At 34.9% G+C, this 15966-nt stretch overlaps 1 protein-coding gene across 1 annotated transcript; it reads right to left on the reverse strand.

The window, feature by feature from the left end:
- Positions 1-12405: 12405 nt before the first annotated feature.
- Positions 12406-13386, reverse strand: LOC131875713 (replication protein A 70 kDa DNA-binding subunit A-like). The gene has a single exon (XM_059220339.1). The coding sequence runs from the start codon at positions 13384-13386 to the stop codon at positions 12406-12408; it is 981 nt and encodes a 326-aa protein (XP_059076322.1).
- Between the last annotated feature and the right edge of the window lie 2580 nt (positions 13387-15966).

Consider the following 15966-nt stretch of genomic DNA (forward strand, 5'->3'; position numbering starts at 1 on the left):
TTTTTCTTAAATGTTGGAACAATTAGACTGTCGTACAACACAAGATAAGGTATGAGAATTATTTTCGTTGTGTCTTGTTGAGAGACTCATTTCGAAAAGCCTTAGACCTGGCATCTTTTGGGAGGTCACAATGAAACAATAATGGCAGTAAGGAGCTGCTTATTGTTACCTTCCACCGTTCTCTTGATGTAGTCTACTGCTTTATTCAAGGCTATCATTATTCTCAAGATATGCATCTTTTCTCTCATGTTAATCCAATAATCATTTTCACTGTGTGCCAATTATTTAATGTTTTCTGCATTGTTTCTGCTTCTAGAGGGAGTTTGGATTTCCTTACTTTTTCTTGTCATTTTGGGATAAAACTGCCCCCTAATTGTTTAGTTTCTTTTCCCTTTTTGGTATATTGTAAACTAAGGAATCGTTTCTTCAACCTTTTAATTTTAAGTTTACGGTACTATTTAAACTCTTTTGCACCGCATTTATAGTTTCTTTGATGTTCTTGATAAGCCTGCAATGTAATTGTGTATGTATAATGCAGCAGCAAACGTGGTGAACCGAACCTTTGTGCAGCTCTTGAGAGGGAATAGTCAAAGTTTGAGTAGTTACTGGTTATTGTTTATCTTTCCCAGTTATATGAAATTTAGTTACAGCGTTCTTCATCAATGGTGGATTAGGAATACTGCAACTGCATTTTTGACTAGTAACATTTTTTTGTATTGATTAGTAACATTTCTTTTTGTATTGAAGAAGATTTGATCTCAGCACCATCTAGATGCCCACAACATGGACTTTGCCATTAAACCAAATGCTCTTTGGTGACTAGGATGCCCACAACATGGACTTTGCCATTAAACCAAATGCCCTTTAGTGACTAGTAACTTTTTGGAGCACACATAATACTTGATTTGAAGTTGTGAACGTATACTGTTTTACATTGGTTGAAAAATTGCAATCCAGGCTTTATTGCAGGGGGTATAATCTCTGTGAAAGTATCTCCTGACTCAAGACTTTCTAGATTATTTTCAGACAGTTTTTGTGCAATTTCCATTTTTTTTATTTTACTGAGTTTTTCCAAGTCACATATTCTTCTTGGCTAGTTTTTATAGGATTTTTTTTCTTCAAACTTTGTGGAGGGCTTTTTATCAGATTCGTTTTCAGCCTCGAGAATTTATGCTTTCTTCTTGTAAAATTTCTTTCGAATAAGCACTTGATTCGGAATTTTGTGTAGAAAAACTTAAATGTCTGTTCTTCATTTGCTCGTATTTTTTGTGGATTATTTGTTTCTTCCCGTTCTTTCGATTTTCTCAATAAAAAAGAAAGCTTTCATTTTCTTCCTTGAATTGTTGCTTTTCTTGTTCATGAATTGGAATTTTATGCAAATTTTTTGAAACAATATTCAGTACTTAACTTTATTACAGTGTATAGTGGGATATTTAGCAAATTTTTATTCGAGGATTATAGTCCCTGATTTCTTCTTCGAGAACTGTGTGATACATTTCCTTTGCTGGATCGTTTGTCAAGAAGAGTTGTATGGTCGATTTCTTTCACTTGAAAAATCAGCAATTGATAATTCTTCCATAGTTTAGAAAAATTGATATAGAAAGACATTCAATTGATTGCTGCAATAGTTGTCTCCAATTACTCTAAAGTGGTATTGTTATGTAGATCATGGAAGAGTTTCTGGGTGCGAGAAAAAAAATCATTCTCAAAGGTGGGGCCTATGGTAGAAATAGATTGGGTTGCAGTTATGACAAGAACCTTAGGCGATTCTAAAAACTTGGGCCAAGGGATAAGTCTTCCATTTCTGTAACTTTTCCTTTGCACTTTTCATTCTTCTTGTTGACTTATCTCGACTATTTGGTGACATTGTTCTCTTAGAGATGGGGATCGGGTCATCCTCCTTTTAGGTTCACTAAATGGTTGATTGTATGGGTCAAGTATGATCCACCCCTCCTAGCACTGGTTTTGTTGATGGTGGTTTTAGTAAAATCAACTCAAGTAGAATGATAAACACTCCTCTTGAAAAGGCGAGAGATTCTTATACGAATCAGCTCCAAGGTTCTCCTTTTAGTTAGGGCTTGTCACTGTTGAAACAATTGAGTGGTCTATATGATTTATTTAACAAGGCGTCTTTATTGGTAAACTTCAAACTTAAATTGACAACTATAGTCACGTGTGATGCAAGAAGAAAACACTTCCTTGCCTACAAACTCAAACTCAAACACAAAATCAAATTACATTCACTCAAAATCTGCGAACACATTTTACAGACATCTATGGCCTTTTCATGGCTTCTCTTCCTCATCACACATTACATCTAAATTTGCTCTTTTTCGCTCTTCATTTGCCTTTGCGCTGCCTTTCACATCAGCGGCTTTTTTCACACACTTTCCATTGTCTTTGCAGCCACTCCAAAGATCGATGCCCACACAATTTCATGGGCCAATTTTAGTTTCCAAAAACCTGTGTGTTAATGTGCAAACTCCCCTTGCTTCTACATAGCTTCTGCATTTTAAAGGCGCTGCTAGAGAAGGATTCATCTTCCATTGGATGGGTGCCTATTACTCTTCCCTATCGACGTCCATTGGCCTCTTTACTTTCCTTGATTCTTTTCTGCCGTTTTGTTTATTTTGAAATCCAATCGATAGGTATAGCTTTGTTCCCCCTAGTGATTTGTCAATTACACTTGTTTAAAGCCTTTCTCTCGGTCCATGAGATTTTATGGGCTTTGTCTAAACTTCCACATTCTGCATACATGTTACCAGGGCAGTTGGCAACTCAGGCAATTTTCATCCTTTTGTGTCGATGGTCTATCCCCTGTTCCAAAGCTCCCGCACAGCCACGCGGTTCTGGCAAAGACGGTGGTGTTTAGCTTTGCCTCAGTCAATTGCATTTGTTTGACAATTTTTAAAGCCTCGAAGATCCAGCAACGATTGCATTGCTTGAGAACACATTTCGATGAGACATTTTGTCAAACAGTTCATCGCCTATTGCATTTGCTTGAAAAACCAATCCATTTTCGTATACTTGCAATCATTCAAATCAACATTGAGGTGCCCTGTCTATGCTTCCACATTTACATACATGTCGACCAGGGTATTCGCAACTTATGCATTGGACAAAAGTTAATATCCTTTATACTCTGATGTATGTTTATACCGATTTCTAAAGCCACCATATGACTACATCTCCAAACAATTCATGTGCCCCGTTCCAAGTCTTCAACAGGTTGCGAGGAAGTTTGACGAGGTTGCAGAATTTGGCTTGACGCCTGCTAATTTTATTTGCGTCATAAGATGACATTACTCTGAGGCATTTTAATAACTGTAGAAGTTCTGTTATTCATGAGCCTCAAAGCTTTGTTGACCTCATTATGTGCTTTGAGAGTAGAAGTTTGTGACAAGAAGCCGATCAAGAAGAGATCCAAATAAAACACAACCAAAACTAAAACTAAAGAAAACAAATAGAGAATTTTTTTAATTTTGGTTGGTGCGGATGACCAGTCCGCCGGGGTGCTCCCGCACGAACGTGTTGAACAGTGATTGAATTTGTTGAGCTCATAGATGAAAACCACTTATCTAGCTTACTTTAACATATTTTTTAATTCTCTATGTCTATCCTATATAACACATTGGAAGGAAGTAAGCAAAAATAAAAAAAAGAAAGAAAACAGATAAAAAAGAGTATAGTGAAACAAATGAGAAATAATTGAGCAAATGATAAAACCAACTTTATTCCATAGTTCCAAAGCTCTACTCTAATTCATCCTATAACACATTGGAAGAAAAAGAAAGAAGATTAAAAAAATAATAAGAACGAGTGTAGAGAGACAAGAAAAAAAAAGGATTAAAAAAGAGTAGAGAGAAATAAATGGACAATGATAAAATCAAACTTTATTCCATAGTCCAAAGGCTCGATGAAAGCAAAATAACCAAATATTGAATTTTGACTTACCATTCACGCAATCATAAACAATGTTTGTGCAAGACCATTAAAACTATGGATTGCATGCAATTGGAGCTAGTAGGCAAAGTTAAGTTCCTTTTGTTTTTTTTGGGTCGTTGTTATGTGTATTCCTAAGTTATTTGGTGTATAGGTTTTTTTTTTTGTTGTCACGTGACAGGTGAGTTTTTCTGTTTGTTTGTTGCAAGGGAAAAGATATATGGGAAAAGGGGAAGTTTTTAGTAAAGCAATCGGCTTCTTTGATTAATTAGTAGACATGTATATGTGAAAAAAATGGAGTTTGTCACCGAGTTAAAAAGATTTTTTGTTTTGTTTTTGTTTTAGTTTTAGTGGTATTGTATTATTATATATCTAGTTAATCTTGTTGCAGTGTGACATATTAGTATTCAATGCTTTGTGTGAGCAAAGTCAATTCGTTCAAGAGTGTGAGCTGTGTTGGATATTTAATGTGTATGGGTGTTTTTTTTGAAGATTTAAAATACAGATATACTAAAAAAAATTTAATTAAAATCTAATTATTTTCTTTAGAAGTGTCCAAAATTAACTTTGATGACATTATCTATTCATTCTTTTGATTAATAAAGTCAATTAATTTGTTAGTGAATATATATGTTTTTTTAGCTGTAGTGTAATAAGAGGTGATCGGCAATAAAGTGTTGTTTAGTGTATGAGAAAACATAAGCAATACATAGAATGTGCTAACAGAAAGTGTAATGCGAAACGAGGAAAATTATTTTGATTACAATAAGTGGTAGGTATATATATGCAAATACTAATGTGTATATAAAGCAATTTTTTATGTAGTTTGCATATTTGTAGATAAATCAATAAGTTTTATAAAAGATAGAGAAATATGAGTGAGTAGGGTTAATTTTGTGTGTGCAAAGAGTCTTGTATGTAATATTAGAATTTGTAAGTTGTTTCAGTTATCAATATTGTTGGTATTTTGGTATGGTTTTGTCATTGATGTCAACACCTGCTAAAACACTAGCACTTTGGAGATCCAATAGCATTCATCGGCAAGCAAGTAACTATTGCACAGTTACTGGTATATGGTTCACCGACAGGATATAATGATCACCGACACTTGGAATGATATGGAAGACACTTGGTAATATCGAAGACATTGTGTGGACATCTTATCTTAATGAATTAAATCATTGGTATATTCATATTTACATATTTGCTTTTATCGACAAATAGGTCTAGGGTTACACCGACAGGTTTATCTTTTCCAGATCAGCATGACACGCTATGGAAATGATTAATTATTGTTGTAAATGCATTAAGCCGACATATTCAATCGGTTATTGCATCGTATATTATATTGTTTGTAAAATGTTTTTATTGTAATATCTTGTAGAGCCGACCTACTAAAATTGGTCTTAGGTTATGGTATAAATGTAAGATCTTATTTGTAAGATCAAGTGTGGAATGCGAAAAAGAATTGTGTGAAGGTATATGCGAGATTAAGCAGAGCTATACACGCAGACATCATTTGAAGGTGAAGTTAGGTTTTTATGGAAGCATATCAGCATTACACCGGTACTGAATCCAGCATATGAAGATGCTATTTTGAGCATTACATTCTTATTGGATTTAACCATCCAACTGTAGTCAGTGTGACTCCCATTTTGTGATTGAGCCACGAGCTCTAGGTTGTTGGCTTTTCTGCATGTGTAGACCCCATTTATGTACACTTACTATTTGCACTAGTATCATCTGATTGTGGGTAAGGTTTCCCACCGTGGTTTTTCCCCTTATAGGGTTTCCACGTACAAATATTGGTGTTATGTGTTGTGGATGACTTTGTGTTTATGTTTCATGCATTAATCTTTACTGGTATAGCAATTAATTGTTAAAAACTGTCTACCGACATACTTAACTGATTTATCGGTATTAAGCATTAAGTTGGTTAAGTTGTTTTTGGTTTGAATTTAGTAGACAACTGATTCACCGCCCCCCTCCCCCTTTCAGTTGTCTCTGGGACCTAACAATTGGTATCAGAGCTTAGTCCTCTTTTGCAGAAGTTTAACAACTTGAGGAGATCCAATGTCTACTAACTATTTCAGGAAGGACAGTCCTAAACTTGATGGAACCAACTATGGCATATGGAAGATCAAAATGGAGACACATCTAAATTGCATTGGAAAAGACATCTGGGAAGTTACAAAGAATGGTTATACTGCTGTTGTACCAGGTCAGCCCAGTCCAGCTAACTTGATTAAAGATGAAGAAAATGATTGCAAAGCAAGAGAAGCACTTCTGAGCGCATTATAAGATCAACAAATCATGAGACTATCAGATAGGTCTACTGCTAAAGCTATTTGGGATCATTTGGAAACACTGAATGAAGGAGATTCCACAGTCAAAATTGCAAAACTTGAAAGCTTCCGAGTCAGGTATGAAAATCTGAAAATGGAAGAAGATGAAAGGATTTATGCTTGTATGGAAAGAGTAAATGAAATTGTTTTGGGTATTAAATGTTGTGGAGGAACCTTAAGTGAGGATGAAATTGTTTCAAAAGTTTTAAGAGGATTGCCCCCAACATACAAAATGAAGGTTACTGCTATAAATGAGTTGAGAACAATGCCTAATACATCAGTTACTAGGGATACATTGATTGGGAAACTTTCAGCTTTTGAAATTGAAGAATTTGGTCATGTTGCTACTATTAAGATAGATTTAGCCTTTAAAGCATCAACATCACCTACTCCATCATTTGACAAATCTGATTGGAAAGCCTTTTATGCAAGAGAACTTGAAGAAAGTAGGAAAGAAAATGAAGAACTTGAAGAACTTGAAGCACTATTTGCAAGGAAAATGCCTAAAGGTCCAGTTGGAAGTAAGTATGAAGGTAAATCACCCTTTAAATGTTTTAACTGCAATAAGATTGGTCATATGGCTTCGAGATGCCCTGATAGACATGCTAGACTAAGAGAAGAAGCTAGAAGAACATACAAGCCTAATCTTGAATATCAGAGATACAGATTTAAGAACAACAAAAACAAATCTTGTTACATTACTGATGAAGGTGTGATTGATGATTCTGATGAGGATCCGACAGACAATGGATGGGTTTTTGTTGCTATAACAAAAGATCAACAGGCACCTACTGCTCAACCGATAGAACAAGCCCTAGCAACTAAAGTTGAAGTAAAGGATGAATGGATCATTGACTCAGGATGCTCACATCATATGACATGAGACAAAGGTAAATTCTTGAACTTTCAAGAATACAATGGAGGCTTAGTAAGATTTGGAGATGACAAAGCCTGTTCAATCAAAGGTAAGGGTACAATATCTCTTGATGGTAAGCATAACACTGACAATGTCTACTATGTTGAAGGATTAAAGCATAATCTTTTAAGTGTTGGTCAATTAGTTGAGAAAGGATTTCAGTTACAATTTAAGAATGGAAAATGCAAAATCATGAATAGAACTGGTTTAGAAATTGCAATTGGTAATCAGACTAGAGGTAATATCTTTCATTTGAATAACAGTGAAAAGACATGTTTAATTGCACAGATAGATGAAAGTTGGTTATGGCATAAGAGACTCTATCATGTAACCTTTGATTGCAAGGTAAAGATCAGTACTACTAAGGCAGTTAGAGATTTACCTAAAATTGTCAAATCTCAGAATACAGTATGTAAGGAATGTCAATTTGGAAAACAAGTTAGAGCTAGTTTCAAAAGTATTCTAGAAAAATCCAATAATGCTCTTGATTTGATTCACACTGATTTATGTGGTCCAGCTAGAACTAAAATCTTACAAGGTGATAGATATTTCATGCTAATCATTGATGACTATTCTAGAATGTGTTGGGTTACTTTTCTCAGAGAAAAATCAGAAGCACTTGGAAAGTTCAAACTGTTCAAAGCAATGGTAGAAAATGAAACCGGTAAGAAAATCAAATGTTTAAGATCAGATCAAGGAGGAGAATTCACATTTAAGGAATTTAATACATTCTGTGAAGTTAATGGAATCAGAAGACAGCTATTAGCACCTCAAACACCACAACATAATGGAGTTGTTGAAAGGAAAAACAAAACTATCTTGGATGCAGCAAGAAGTATGTTATCATAAGCAAATTTATCATATGTTTATTAGAGAGAAGCAGTTAGTACAATGGTCTATACATTCAACAAAGTTCACATCAAAGGTGAAACCGGTAAGACCCATCATGAACTATGGTTTGGTAATACTCCTACTCTTAAGTATTTCAGAATTTTTGGAAGTAAATGTTATATTAGAAGAGATGAGTATATTGGAAAATTTGATCCTAGAAGTGATGAAGGAATATTTCTTGGTTATTCATCTAAGAGCAAAGCATATAGATGTTTTAACAAGAGATTGCAGAAAATTGTTGAGAGTACAAATGTAAAGATTGATGAACAATTCAGAGGAACTTCAAGATATATAGACTCTGAATCGCCAACAGAAATTTTGACAAATGAACTTACACTAAATCCACCAGTACAGAATGAAGATCCAGCTACCTCGGTACCATCTGAGGATTCCACAGTAATTGAAGAACAACAACAAACAAAGACACCCTGGTATGTAAGATTGAATCATTCTGAAGATCAGATAATTGGAAACAAATTTAAAAGAGTTATGACAAGAGGAAGATTGGCAAATGAAGAGGTATGTCTTATTTCTCAAATTGAACCATCATCTGTTAATGAGGCATGTGAAGATAAATTTTGGATTAAAGCTATGGAAGAAGAATTAGAACAAATTGAGAAAAATAACACTTGGACATTAGTTCCTCGACCTAAAGGTAAAAATGTAATTGGAACCAAATGGGCATTCAGAAACAAACTTAATGAAGATGGTAAGGTTGTCAGAAATAAAGCAAGACTAGTGTGTAAGGAATATTCTCAGAAGGAAGGAGTTGATTACAATGAAACCTTTGCACCGGTAGCTAGAATTGAGGCAGTCAGATTATTCTTGCCTTTTGCAACACACAAGAACTACAAAGTTTATCAAATGGATATTAAATGTGCATTTTTGAATGGAGATCTTGAAGAGGAAGTATACATTGAACAACCTCATGGATTTTCTTTGACAGATGACAATGATATAGTTTGCAGGTTAAGGAAAGCTCTGTATGGACTAAAACAAGCTCCAAGAGCTTGGTATGCAAGATTGGATAAGTATCTTTTGAAGATTGGTTTTACTAAATGAAATGCAGACATCAATTTATATTACAAAATAACTAATGATGACATCTTGATTATAGAAGTATTTGTTGATGATATAATCTTTGGAGGAGAAGATGGATTATGTAAAGAATTTTCTATTAAAATGCAGCAAGAATTTGAAATGTCTATGATTGGAGAAATAAATTCTTTTTAGGATTGCAGATTTGACAAACTGATAAAGGTATATTCTTGAGTCAATCCAAATACTTAAAAGAGTTACTAAAGAAATTTGGGATGGAGAACTCTAAACCGGTAAGTACACCTATGACTACAAATGACAAATTATCTCAAAGGGATGAATCTACACCTGTTAATCCAACTAGATACAAATCTATGATAGGAGGTTTACTGTACTTGACACAAACGAGACCTGATATTATGAATGCAATATGTATTGTTCCAAGATTTCAAAGTAATCCTAGAGAAAATCATGAATCAACAATAAAAAAGATTTTCCGGTACTTACAAGGGACTATAAATCTTGGATTATGGTATCCTAGAGATGAAAACTTTGAATTATGTGCATACACAGATGCAAATTGGGCAGGAGATGTGGATGATAGGAAAAGCACCACTGGCGGAGCATTCTTTCTTGGAAACATACTAGTTTCTTGGTTGAATAAGAAATAGAGTTGTACATCCTTATCAACAGCAGAATTAGAATATGTTGCAGCAACAACTAACTATACACAGGTACTATGGCTTAAGCAAATGTTGAAAGACATAAAGGTAAAATGCAAGGAACCTATTACTATATATTGTGATAACACTGCAACAATTGATATATCTAAGAATCTAGTACTACATTCTAAAACCAAACATGTTTCTATCAAATTGAACTTTCTAAAGGAAAAAGTTGAAGAAAAGGAGATAAAACTGGTTTATGTGAATACTAAAGAACAACTTATAGATATTTTTACAAAACCTTTGTCCAAGGAGACTTTTGAATATCTTAGAGATCAACTTGGAGTCATACCACCACCGCTAGAGACTTAGGAAGTTGATGATTGTCATCAACCGGCAGAATCAACAGACAAATCTTTTATTCTGGTCTTTGATGAGGAAGCTACTTCTCAGGGGTAGTAGTTGGTATATTGAATTGATTGGTATTTTGTATATGACTTTGGCATTTGATGTCAAAGGGGGAGAGATATCTATGGAAAAACACATTATCTTTTGAAACATTATCTTTTGAGGAGAGATTGGTATTGAAAAGGTATTGAAAAACTTTGGATAACACATGTTGCTCCCGGGGGAGAGATTGTTGTTTGGGAGAGATTATTACTCTCTATATGTATTTTGATTTCTGGTTATGATCTTTTTGGAGATTGTTGGTTTTTGGTATTTGGCATTTCTGTTTTGGCACTTTGATGGTTTTTCCATCTTGTGTTGCCCTCAATGCCAAAGAGGGAGATTGTTGGTATTTTGGTATAGTTTTGTCATTGATGTCAACACCTACTAAAAAACTAGCACTTTGGAGATCCAGCAACATTCACCGGCAAGCAAGTAACTATTGCACAGTTACTGGTATATGGTTCACCGACAGGATATAATGATCACTGACACTTGGAATGATATGGAAGACACTTGGTAATATCAAAGACATCGTGTGGACATCTTATCTTAATGAATTAAATCATTGGTATATTCATATTTACATATTTGCTTTTATCAGCAAATAGGTCTAGGGTTACACCGACAGGTTTATCTTTTCCAGATCAGCATGGCACGCTATGGAGATGATTAATTATTGTTGTAAATGCATTAAGCCGACATGTTCAATCAGTTATTGCATCGGATATTATATTGTTTGTAAAATGTTTTTATTATAATATCTTGTAGAGCCGACCTACTAAAATTGGTCTTAGGTTATGGTATAAATGTAAGATCTTATTTGTAAGATCAAGTGTGGAATGCGAAAAAGAATTGTGTGAAGGTATATGCGAGATTAAGAAGAGCTATACACGCAGACATCATTTGAAGGTGAAGTTAGGTTTTTATGGAAGCATATCAGCATTACACCGGTACTGAATCCAACATATGAAGATGCTAATTTGAGCAGTACATTCTTATTGGATTTAACCATCCAACTGTAGTCAATGTGACTCCCATTTTGTGATTGAGCAGTGAGCTCTAGGCTGTTAACATTTCTGCATGTGCAAACCCCATTTATGTACACTTACTATTTGCAGTAGTATCATCTGATTGTGGGTAAGGTTTCCCATTGTGGTTTTTCCCCTTACAGGGTTTCCACATACAAATATTGGTGTTATGTGTTGTGGATGACTTTGTGTTTATGTTTCATGCATTAATCTTTACCGGTATAGCAATTAATTGTTAAAATTGTCTACCGACATACTTAACTGGTTTACCGGTATTAAGCATTAAGTTGGTTAAGTTGTTTTTGGTTTGAATTTAGTAGACAACTGATTCACCCCCCCCGTTTCAATTGCCTTCGGGACCTAACAAATATAAGTTACAAACTATGAATTGAATGAAACTTGAAGAAAGAAAAACAAATTTTCTATTTTTTAGCGATTTTAGAATGTCAAAAAAAGAGTGTAAATATGTAATATATGAGGAAAACAATGTTTTGAAGTGTTAATTATCAATTAAATGAAAAAATATTTTATAGTGATGCATAAAACAAAGTTGAAAATATTAACAATAATTTCAGATAAAGAGGGGGAGAGAAAAGTTATAAAAATGACTTAAATATCTATCTAGTAGAATTGCATAGTAAAGGTGCTTAATAATAAATAAGCATATGAAAAGTTAGAGAGGACAGAAAACATAAAAAGTATAATGATCAAAATAGTTTGACAATTGTAGAAATGTTGATGTTTGTTTTAAGTCTATTTATAACATCATAGGTATAGCAATAAAAGAAGTGTATCAATTGGTAATATAGCGTAGCAAACACGATGCAAGAAACAAAGTGATTCAGTCATCCCCATTCAGTTTGTAAGGACGAAGAAAATGCAAGGAACTCAAAAAAGTTACAATTTGGTTATGTAGAATCTATATTTTGAGCAATATCTGAAAGCAAGACCTATGACTTAGACTCAAAATCAACCTTTGAGGCCCTGGTGATTGTTGTTTTCACTCTGCTCTCAGAGCTATACATTTCTATTTTGAAGTGAAGAGTAAAGACATAAGAATTGCAGTGAACAACTTTGATAAGTGTGATGGGTTTAGTAGCTGTGTTAGTATCATACTGAAGCATGTAAAGTTATTTTGTTGAGATCTGTAATATTTTTGATGCCACTTCATCAAAAATAGTAACCCACATGTTGTCAGTATGGTCATAAATCTTCACCTGCAATACATATCGATAAGTACATTTTGGTACTTTCTCTTGACATCTAGGACAAAACCATTCATTGGTCTTTTGTTGTATACATTTTTTCTTGCACTCTTTTCCATACACTGTCAGGGGGCAAGCAGGATAGCAAAAAGCATTAGGTTTGATAAACTGAATGGTTTCTCTAATAACCGTTTCCACAACATCTGTAAGAATAGTGCATTGCTCTAAAACAAAGGCCAGTGTTTTTCTCGTATATGGCGTATTGAGTTGTCCAGGCGTAGAGGGAAAAAGGACAACATGAGATGTTAATTCCCCTCTAGCTATAAGCGGCTGCGCTTCTGGGATGGAGGGATTAACATTCAATACTATCCCACCAATGCTGCTAATGACTTTGCCATTAAAGTAACCCACATAACCATTTATAATAGAAATGATAATCAACTCTCCACTACAATGTTTTTTTTGTAGATCGTCACCTATAGTTTGCCACACATCACCCCAAAGGTTCACATCAATAGAAAAATTAGATATGTCATTAATCTTCAAAGTTCTACGCATTACTTGTGTGGCATATTTTCTTTGGAACACTGCGGTGTTTCCAATATCAACTAAAATGCCAATTATACTAACCAAAGTGTAGTTACTATAATTGGCAATCTCACTTATTGGTGTAAAGTTTGAAACCTTGTTAGGTGGTACAATTCTATCATCACAACATTTCAAAATTGAACCTTGGTCCAAATTAATTTCTAGGCGACTGTTTAGCTTGTTGTACCTTGTGTTTTCTTCTTTAAACAAGGCTTTCGAGATAAAGTAGGACGCTCCAACTTGAACACTTTGATGGTGCAACTTTGCAGTTTCATTGAAGCAAGTAATTCTGATCTCCGTTCCGTCGCCGTCAATCATGTCAAAACTAAACACTTGACCATTACTCTTTGGTGTGCTATATGGATGTATGTTTTTTTATGTGTGACATGACTTTTAATTGTCCATTTGGTCTGGTAAGGGTTAAGTCCTTTTATAGGACTGATTGTTTCAAATTTGTCACCTTGGGCTTGAGGCAAGTGTATTCCAAACTTAGATGCTCGTTTACATGGAGGCGTGCTACATCCTATAATTTCATCTTCCTAGTCTTTGAAAAGTTGACTTTTTGCAAAGATAACATCAAGGGTTGAAATAATAATAGTCTTGCGGAACAAGAAAGAGGTTTTTGTCCTCGATTTCAGCATGGCTAAAATCGTGGTACAACCCCTACGAATCGTGTCCATTTCCTAGCCTACTTCCTCCAAAGTTGGTCGAATTCCCTCATAAGCCGTGTCGGTTTGCATTTTTGTTTTTGTCATTTTCATGCTTTTGCCTTCATCTTTTATTTTATCTTTTGTCTGCATTTCGGGTTTTAAAAGCCGAAATGCAGTGTTTCTTGTGTTTTCTTGCACGTCGGGTTTTAAAATCCGAAGTGCAGTTTTGGTCTGCCAGGTAATGCGGGTCGGGGAATTTTTCCCGACCTGCCGGTTTAAGTGCAGGTCGGGGAATTTTTCCAGACCTGCCGATCTATATGCAGGTCGGGGAATTTTTCCTGACCTGCAGGTCTGCCTTTATGTGCAAGTCAGGAAATTTTTCCTGACCTACCGGTTTAAGTGCAAGTCGGGGAATTTTTCCCAACCTGCAGGTCTGCCTTTATGTGCAACTCGGGAAAAATTTCCCGACATGCCGGTTTAAGTGCAGGTCGGGGAATTTTTCCCGACTTGTAGGTTTAAGTGCAAGTCGAGGAATTTTTCCCGACTTGCAGGTCTAAGTGCAGGTCAGAGAATTTTTCCCAACCTGCAAGTTAGGTTTTTCCCTTCTTGTTTAAAGTCCGATATGCAATCTTTGATTATTTTCCTTGCACATCAGACTTTAAAGTCCGATGTGCGAATTTTGAGTTTCCTTCCCAGGTTGCAAATCGGACTTTAAAGTCTCACATGCAGTTGCTTGTCAAGCTTTTCCCTTGCAGGTCGGACTTTAAAGTCCGACCTGCGTATGATGTTGTTTTAACTTACAGATTGGACTTTAAAGTCCGACCTGCAAGTTTTTTCCCATTTTGTCACCTAAGTCATTTCTGACTCCTATTTCTCATCCCAATTGATGGAATTTGTCCTTCTGATGCTAATGATCTTCGAGATACTAATGATTAATGTTGAAACGTTTGAGCCCTCTCCCAGCAAATCAACAGAGAAAAGAATATGTGCTGATGAGATTGTTGATATGGTACCAGACAAAGTGGAGATGGAAGTTGCTTTGGCTCGGTTTGAAGAATTTCAGAAATCCAACGAGGAGGAGAAAGATGAATAAAGTGTCCCCTTTTTGACATTTTCTTTTCATGTAGTTGCATTGTTAGATGCTGCAAGTTTTCTCGCAGCTGCATATTTTCTTTCTGCTGTAGTTGTAGTCAAGTGGGACTGTGCAGTTGAATTAGTCAATTGTGCCCACATTTTTCTCCATTCTTTTCCTATTTAAGGAGGACCTTCATTTGTAAATATTTATCTTTTTCATGCTTAGCAAAACTTTGCTAATTTTTTTATCCCAATTAAGACTTTGGGCTTTTGTGGTGAAAATTCTATCAAATAAATAAAGAAAACAGTTTTGTTGATTGCAAACTTTGCATTGTATCAAGAAAATTGTTTATATTATTTAATGTTCCTATGTCCATTGAATATATATTATCTTTACTTCTTTGATCTTTAAGATATTGCTACGTGGTTAGAGAGCTCTCAAATTTTGCAAATAGACTTTGTGCTCTTAGCATACTTGAGAAATCTGTTGATAAATTAACTTGTGGTAAGCTTTGTATTGCTGCGGTTATTAGTAGTTTAATGGATTAGAAATCTATACTTGAAGACTTTGGGCTTTAAGTTGAGTTTCTAATTGTTTAATTTATAAAAATTAGTGTGAATTAGTGTTACCTTAAAGGAGACTTTGTGCTGCTTAATAGTAACTCTTGGTGTAGTTTGTTAGATAAATAGTTCTTTTCTTTGAGTATTTGAAGATGTAGAGAAATTGTAACTAGGTGAAGGGAGAATACATAAACTCTGAAAAAAGAGAGTTATATGCCCAACACCAACCCACAAATTTAATTTCTTATTAATTAGAGGAGAAATTTCATAGGGAACCTCCCCTTGATGAGAGGAGAGATTAATTTCTCAGCATAGCGTTGTGTGAATTATATATTTTGTCATTAGTACGCTGGTGACAAAATATTCACCCAACAGAGGTAAGCGGTAAATTTATGTTCCTTATGAGTGTGACAATACAAAATAGTGAATACAAGTAGGACATGGAGTGAAGGTGAAGGTACCTTGAACCACACACAGATCTACACAAATCCTATCAAAGAGACTATCGAGCCTACTTTGAGTGTATCTGAATTGAAGAAATCTCTGTACTTAGATATGGGACAATACCTAGTTGCATATGGTTGCTATTAGAGAAGGCCATCCTATAACGCTC

This window comes from Cryptomeria japonica, chromosome 5 (genome assembly GCF_030272615.1).
Source record: "Cryptomeria japonica chromosome 5, Sugi_1.0, whole genome shotgun sequence".
Lineage (NCBI taxonomy): Eukaryota > Viridiplantae > Streptophyta > Pinopsida > Cupressales > Cupressaceae > Cryptomeria > Cryptomeria japonica.

What these genes read in the sequence shown, in the direction of transcription:
- LOC131875713 (XM_059220339.1), bottom strand. Translation starts at nt 13,386, where the DNA reads ATGATTGACGGCGACGGAACGGAGATCAGAATTACTTGCTTCAATGAA.